This window comes from Magallana gigas, chromosome 2 (assembly GCF_963853765.1).
Source record: "Magallana gigas chromosome 2, xbMagGiga1.1, whole genome shotgun sequence".
Classification (NCBI taxonomy): domain Eukaryota; kingdom Metazoa; phylum Mollusca; class Bivalvia; order Ostreida; family Ostreidae; genus Magallana; species Magallana gigas.
In genome coordinates, this window is record NC_088854.1 from 26,164,476 (window position 1) to 26,173,044 (window position 8,569).

Genomic DNA, 8,569 nt, shown 5'->3' on the forward strand with positions numbered 1-8,569 from the left:
AGGGATTATGTAAATGAATACACAGTGTAATATTGTTTTGTCAAACGTATTTAAGAAGTAAAGTCCAAAGTGATATATCGATGCAAATGTTCATGTTTTATCAACATATGTATTATAAATTATAAATGCAAGTATACTTTTTAAACTTTAATCTTAATTATTTTACAGGTTAAATGATATGTCACAAAAGTATCATCACCTTAAAGTGGTCAGTGAAAACGCAGAACATAAGATCAAAACGTTATCTAAGAGAGTGCAAGACAAGGAAAACGAGATCGAGAAACTAGTTGAAAAGCTAGAAAAGTATGACCTTGTTTTAAAAACGCAACGATTGTGTACATTAAAGTATTCAGAATTGGGCTTATTACATGTAAAGGTATGCTAAGTATCTTATTTTTAATTTTAAGGGCCAATGAAGAACTTGATAGATTAGAACATATTGATTCAGAAGGAAATATACAAAAGCTCAGAGAAGAAAACGTCTCGTTAAAATCAGCTTTATCCAAACAAGCTCTTGAGTAAGTAGTATGCTCCCCTTTTTAGGATTGTTTTTAAATATTTTACAACTCATTTCTTTTCCAGAACCTTTTGGCAAATTTAAACCAAACATCCTTGGCTAGTGTGGATTGAAGTTTGTTTAATGAAAGGGCAAAATGTGAAGGGAGGTGGGACTATCTAGAATTATCAAACAAAAGTTTGTCGTTTTTTTTGGAGTTGATTTAAATCAACTCTCCTATGTAGTCACTCTGGCAAACCGAAAGTGAAACAGTGTTTGGACCTAAGCACAAATCATCACCGCTGACAAGTCTTAGTTCTTGAATGTAATAGAAAAATTCGATGTACTGTATACTAAAGCATTGTTTTTCAAGGAAACTTATCTATAAACACTTTGAAAATAGTAAGATTTTATATAATACGAACAATTTACATTTATATAGTCTCATGTATTCCTACGCCAGAGTTTAATATAGTCTCGTTCAACCAAAAGCTCGGCTGTCTCCGTAAATCTCCGACAAACAGTGAGGCTCTCTTTCTTTTCGGAGATTAAAGGAGACAGCTGAGCGTCTGGTTAAACGAGACTGGAGTTCAATATTAACAGTGTTTGGAACAATACAGTTTTTAGAATTGTTTCGATTACTAATACATAGTTTGAAATCTATCTTTAAATATTACACAACATGATTCATATGGGGTTTCTCTAAATTCTTGTCTGAAAAGTCTATTTAAAATTCATATTATAAAAAAGTTCGTAATTTAAATACAGACTAGAAACTAAATGCCACGCAAGATAAGTTGATTTTAAAATAAATTATAATCGATAAAATCAACTCACGTCAGTTCTTTGATTGATATTTATTCGGACAGAAAAATTGACACTTATATTGAAACATCTTCATGTAATTCAACTTCAATATGGTTTAAAATCATTGTCCCAGGGGTAGGGGAGGACCCAGATTATACATGTATATTGAATTTTACATAGTTAGAGAAAGAACTTAAAATCTTTATTTCAAGGACACCAAGCTATAATTCATAATATTACTGCTTCTATGTGCAAGCACCCTACCAATTATGTTAATTTTTATTTGTTAAAACGTGTTCCCTTGAACATTTTTTGGCCCTAGAGGGATCCTTGACATAAGAATAGATATGGTGGTTGTTTTAAATCGTCTTGAGAACATATGTGATAAAATCGCGATAAAAATGATGAACCAAGGATCAAACTGTTCAGGATATATTGTCAACTTAATATCCTGAAATGGGTGTGCCAGACAGATATTACAATTAGTAACATTGTATCTCCTTGAGGTAGATTATCCTGAATGACTTTGAGGTCACAGTATCAATAATTACTCAAATCAGACTTAAATACTGATATTCCCTAATGATTTAAACATTAAAAATTTCAGGCTCTTGGGTTGTTTAGGTATAGCTTTGGTTTTTATTCAAGGGCCTCAATAATCGTCTTATAAGTTACTATTGAGGCCCTTAAATGTCCATAAATGTCCTGTTTTTTATGTAATATATAAATAAATATTTCGGATTATATATATATATATATATATATATATATATATATATATATATATATAGATATAGATATATATATATAAAACGGTCAATTCCCATTAAAAAATATATCGTTGTATCGAAAAAGACTAATTTCAATGTTTTTAAAGTCTCCAATTTTTACTTTTACACCAATAGCGCAGGATTGTTGATTAATTTTGCCAATTATTGTCAATATTAAGCTTGAGAACTATACAATTCACAATTACTGTTCTATATATAAAGCATAATTTCTAACGGAATATGAATCTAATTTACTGATATACATGTACATGTATAAGGCAGCGATACCTTTTTCTTAAAATTGCTGGTAGAGTTTAAAGGACAACTTGTTTGACACTTAAAATACAAGTATACATGTATTATCCTGACAAACATTTTCCAGAATTCCGACCAACAATAACAAATTTCCCTGAGTATAAATCTGATCTTACATGTGAAAAATATTATCCGAGTTAGGGAATTTCTTTTAAAAATGTATTTGTCATTTATTAGACGGGGTCACGTGACCCCGTCTATTAGTTTACTGTCAGCCGAAGTCTCAAACCGGAAGGCACGCGTACAACAAATGAATTGAGTCTACTCGTGGGAAAATAGTGCAAAAAGTTTTCATGCATATCAGTAAATATATATTATAAAAAAAACACGCACATAATATAAAATCTTTTTCAAGTCCTCTGTGTATAAACTAAATTCTATTTAAAAAATAAACAAATCGTTTTATTGATCAAAATATTCCTGCTTGGGTTCAAATGTGGAATGAGTTACGTAACTGAATATACAACGCCGTTGACGATTCAGTTGGTGTTTGAGCTCATTAATCAATAGAAAAGATTGAAGGTTGAATCGAATGTATTGTTCCCAAACGCAATGTACCATTTTTGAAAAGTTGTGAATTTTATTTTGACAATCTTTCATGTGAATACTACCGAACTTCATGCGCAAGCCGGAGTTAAAATCAGAACGGATTATACACAGATGTCTTACATATTAAGTGGGTGTTTCATTGGCTTCCAGTCTACCTGCGGTATGACTAAAGGAATTTTGTAAATAGAAAATAAAAACAAGTCTGAATTTGCCTTCTCGTTCATAGGCTCTTTAATTGATTAAACTGAATTAAAATTTTGAAGAATGCGTTGTAGGCAAAATCTATATAGATTATACATTTTGGGTGACCAATACATCAAATAATATATACAATCTTATAGATTGAAGAACCATGTTAAATGTTAATATAAATGTTGTCCGGTTTAGTTGGAATCAGGCTTGGAGTGAATTACATTGTAAAGTAATGCATTACATTACCATTTCTTCATGAATTAAGGCATTAAATTACCATTACCATTACTTACTTTTCTTGAAGTAATGCATTACATTACCATTACATGAGTAAAGTAATGCATTACCATTACCATTACTCTGTGAAAAGTCAATAAGTTTTAAAAAAGTAATTTAAAAGCTAAATAAAGAGTTCAACTTTTTGTATATATTTCATAAATAAAACATGCTTAAACATATTTAAATCCGTGTTCACTATCAGGTTCAAATTTAATGACTTATACAAGATTGCTGTTGCACTTGTAGTTCTCAAAGTAAGGTTGGTCCCATAACATTTACACGCTAATGGCGGATTTGCCAATCTCTGTTATTTATGTCTCTGATTTTCGGAGTATGATTTTTAATGAACGGTTGTATCGTAATTCGTGTAGATGATGCACGAGTTTACACAAAAAGTAGTAAGTGGCGAACAGATTTAATTTCACCTATTAATTTTGCACTAATCGCTGCAAGAAAATCGTGTCAGATAAGTCGATCTAAAAATTCAAAATGGTGACCGTGACAAACCTTTTTATTGTTAGAGTACTTGGAATCTTATTGTAAAAAGAAATATTTATAACGTCAGGTGCCTTTGTTTGTTATCGGTATAAAAATATTAACTTTGTTTATTAATTCAGCAGTTGGAGAGTTTTTCTCTCGGATCACAAAATTGAATAAATCTAATGATTTAAATTATCAACCTTGATATAGTCGATTTGATTTTCCCGGTCAGTAGTAATTTAAAAATTTTCCTTGGGGTCTTATTTTACATAATATACCGTTGTGTCAATTTTCTACAATTTTGAAGGCCGGGATTGAGTAAAATTTAGACAAAGTATCAGACAACTGCAAAAAGCCAGTTTAACGTAGATTGAAATAACTAATTAAAATTCATAATGTTTGGAACCATATTCGAGAAAATCAAGGAAAATTACAAATTCAAACTTTTAAGACCCCGTCTTTCAGTCCTTTGATTTTTATTTTGTTTGAATGTATTAAGAAAAATGACAATTTGGTTTTTTTTATATTCATTTTTATACACGTATACCTGCATCTGTTTTTACAGGACTGACAAGAGAGTTTCCGCTCTTACAAAGGAAATAAAAAATCTCCAGAAATCAAAAGAAACCAGTTCTGAGGAATATAATGCACGAAAACTCTACGAAGAAAACGAGTTTCTGAAAGCCCAATTAGATCGTACTTCAAAAAGGTATACACTTAAAAACTTCTAGACCTTAAATATTTAAGTTTGTCAAAAATACGATGAATCGGTATGTTGTATATAACACGTGGAAAAGAAAGTCCATTGTTTTCTATTATATAGTTATGAGCAACTTAGGAGAGATTATAATGAGGTGAAGCGAGAAAAGGATCATGCATTAAACAGGTTTGCTCTTTTGTTTTTTGTTGTTTTTTTTACCTAAAGTGGATTTTAAAGAGAGTGATTATAAAAGGAGGCTGGTTGGTCAATAAATTAACCATCAGATCTCTCTAAAATGTTTAGATATGATTTTTTATTGCTATTAACTTTCATTAAATAAAGATAATGTCATATAGTTAAACTTTTAAAAATGATTTTTCCCCCTGTATCTTTAAGCAGAGATCTTCCTCTCAGGAACATTAATATAGTCGAAAACAGCTACGACCACCAAGCTCTCAATGACTTTATCAAATATTATTTTGATGGAACTAATTATTGTACACCCTAGATTGAGTTCTGTAGCAGGGGAGAAGCTGAGAAACAACAACCCTGGTATAGCGGACCTGAGTGATGAGAATCGGCCAATAAATCTGGGAGAAAAGTTCAGTCAGCTGTATGATGACCAATGGACAGATGCAATTGAACACCTGGAGGAAATGGGTTATAGTGAAACAGATGGAATCCGGCGTCTCCTAGATATTCTTAAGGTCAGTTTTATGGAAAGATTAAAATGTCTTTTGGTTTTTATGATTATATTTTTTCCATAATTATAACTGACAGTGTAATGATTTTCAATTTTATTCTTAACATTAAATCATAACTAAATACATGCGAAAGATAAAAGATGACTATACATGTTTAAACATATTTGAAATGAATGGTCTGACATTCAAGCCTGAAAATTGTAAGATACAAACTCTTATACTATTTACTCTAATAACATGTAATTTTTTCTGCTGATATAATTATGATATCGAAGTTTTCTCTAATACCTCTGGTTTATATGTACTAGTCACTTGAGTTTCTGTCGATTATGAAAATATGTTATCATCATAATTTTAGCATTTTATCTTACAAAGTTTAAGAACAATTCTAGTTTTATTTCCTTTTGAGCTAAAGACACTATTTTAAAACTGTATATAATTTAAAAATAGCTGTTGAAATGTTCATACAGCTCTTTCTCACTCCTTTATTTCTCTTGATCGATCTTTTGTAGTATACTTCCTTTTGATATCCTAACTTGACATTTAGATGTGTTGAAGATTTACTGTCTCCCGATAACACTTTCTGGAATTTTGGCATTTTGTAGGCTGTGTTTGATGAATGTGTTAGATTATCGGACATCCACTTCAATCAACTAAAAGAGGTAGGCTTTAGTCTTCTGCACATGTGAACATACGTGTACTTACTGTCTATAAAACTAACGGAAGACAGAAAAGAGAATGAGTATGAACCTGAATCAAATGAAGTCTGTGCGCGGGATTATAATGAACATGTTAAAAGATTCCTTAATACATGTACATGTTTAAGATATAATATGAACGCGAATAAAGAAAAGTCAGTATGAATATTTTTTGGTCGATATACATGTATGTGGACAATCCCATTTCTGTAAATTTTATCCCAAATGTATATGAGATAACACTGCGTGCTATTCTATTCTGTTTGTTAATTTCAAACATTGTAAAAGTCTTTGAGAATAGTGAACAACATATTGTTTTCTTACTTTTTGAGTGACTAAACAATCTTTTTTGATTCAAAAAGCTAACTGGAACATCTCACCTACCAAGTGACCAGTTGAAGAAGTTAAAAGACCTACGCAAGGCCACAGCAGTACATTCGGTAGCCAAAATCAAACAAGTATGGCAGCCTTTCTTATAACGCAGATATATACAGTCTAATTCTCTATTTACATCAAAGGTGTTTACAATAAAAATTATCTTTAAACTGTCCTGCATTTTTCGGTAATTTTGCAGGTTGTGAACGACTACATGAGTACAGCCTTCAGCAAGGAGAAAGCTGCCTGTCAGACCTACATCGACCGAAGCATAGAGCTGTGTTGGTTGATGAGTGTACAGGACCCGCCAGTCGTCATTGACTTCATTGCCGTCCACGGTCAAGCTATTGACGATAAAATTTTACGAAAGTTCACAAAGACGGGCTCAAAGATTGACTTCTTAGTTTGGCCTGTGATTCGATTGCACAAAAACGGACCTTTACTTCAAAAGGGTGTCGTGCAACCAATTTAGAATACTAAATGTAATTCTTTTCAGGGTCCTTGTATATTTTTATGCATATGATATTTAATTAATATTCCCCTCTTTTCATGTTGAGTATCATAATGATTTGTGTATGATATATTTGATTTATTATGAACAGTGGAAGTTGATTTATTATGAACAGTGGAAGTAATTTCTGATGCACAATAACTATGAACTTGTTAATGGCTGTTCCAAGTAAATAACGTCAGAGATGAATACAAAGATACCAGGTTTCAAAAGGTTGATGCCAACTTAAATTGATAATAGTAAAAATGTCATGAAGTATTTTGATCTGCAAAATTCTTTAAAAGAATTAGTTCTGTATATCCATGAAACAATTCTTTTATCTGTCAGAGTTTTAGGCAAATATTGTTGGTTAGTTTGGGTTTTCCAGCTGTCTGAAAGTCTGACATTTCGTTTTCGCTTTGCAAACAAAAGAATTGAAGTAATTTTCAGAACAGTCAAATGTTTTCGAAATTAACACACATTCTCTGTGTATTTTATTTAATTATTCCTTGTTATAAAAAAATCTTATTACTTTTCAATTATACATACCTAAAGTATCTTTGAAATATCCCTTAAGTTTTTGTGATTTAGAGTCGTGGCAAGCTTTGCAATTATGAAAATAAATAATTATCATTTTCGACATGACACGAACAATGGTAGATATTTGAGAGGTATCTTAATGTGTCCTTTGAAGACAATAATTTAAAAGCTCGGTGAATTGGTTCAGATTTTCTTTGCATGGGGTATTTAGAAATTTAGAATTATCTTTTTTTTTAACATATGTTAATCTACAATTCTCTTTAAAGTTCACAAAACGATTATAAACGCTATCGTTATTGACATCTATGCCAAATTTCACAGGGGCCAAGTCCCGTCTTTATTTATGGTTACAATGAAATTGATGTTAAAACATGCTTGGCCCCTGTGCCAAATTTTGGATATATATCGTGCCCATATATTGAAAGTATATTTTACTAAGTTGTTTGAACTATATTATAATCAGAAATGTATTAAACATAAAGACATGAATATATGTTTGTTTAATCATAATCGATTAAAACAATTCGGTTTGAACGGTGTCCATACGTAGTTGATATTTTCTTTTACATTAAAAAAAAGTTAGATTACCTTTTATAACAATGTAATGACGATGTATTTTTTTTCATAATGTTATGTTAGGTTTAAATTATACATTTTTATATGAAATTTGAAATCTTATTTTGATCAAATTTTGAACATTTTTAATCAAGAAAAAAATAACAAAATTAAATGATTCTCAAACTTTTTAAAAATTTTTTCTCAAGTAAATATTTCAGTTTGTATTAAACATAATTTTATTTTATATTATGACAAGCATATTAAATTATATATATTTTAAAATATGTTTTGATAATTTTTTTTTCAAGTTAAACTACAAAATATAAATGTGATTTATATATATATATATATATATATATATAAATATATATATATATATATATATATATATATATATATATATAATGAGAACGGTTTTTTTTATTTTTTGAAGACAAGTGATTAACTGCCAGCTGTTTGACATATGCCTGTTCGAGGAAGAAGCATTGTCTTTCGCTTGTTCAAAACTATATTCATAATAAAAATAAGTTGACAAAAGTTGACAAGTGTTATTGTGCTTTTTGACTTTTGTATCATTTGCTTAGTTAAAAAGTGTGTAAATGTATTATTTTTATAG

The 8,569-nt window shown here is 30.1% G+C and overlaps 1 protein-coding gene across 2 annotated transcripts in view; it reads left to right on the top strand.

The window, feature by feature from the left end:
* The window catches only part of LOC105337581 (putative leucine-rich repeat-containing protein DDB_G0290503), an 85,885-nt gene extending 77,694 nt beyond the window's left edge, over positions 1 to 8,191 (top strand). The window contains exons 29-36 of one of the 2 annotated variants that reach the window (XM_066075874.1): positions 169 to 303; positions 408 to 518; positions 4,454 to 4,597; positions 4,712 to 4,774; positions 5,097 to 5,295; positions 5,898 to 5,954; positions 6,353 to 6,448; positions 6,565 to 8,191. In XM_066075874.1, coding sequence (XP_065931946.1) covers positions 169 to 303; positions 408 to 518; positions 4,454 to 4,597; positions 4,712 to 4,774; positions 5,097 to 5,295; positions 5,898 to 5,954; positions 6,353 to 6,448; positions 6,565 to 6,837 — 1,078 coding nt within the window. In that variant the 3' untranslated portion in view covers positions 6,838 to 8,191. The remainder of the gene's footprint in view (positions 1 to 168; positions 304 to 407; positions 519 to 4,453; positions 4,598 to 4,711; positions 4,775 to 5,096; positions 5,296 to 5,897; positions 5,955 to 6,352; positions 6,449 to 6,564) is intronic. The other variant, XM_066075875.1, reaches the window with a different exon arrangement.
* The last annotated feature ends 378 nt before the right edge of the window (positions 8,192 to 8,569 follow it).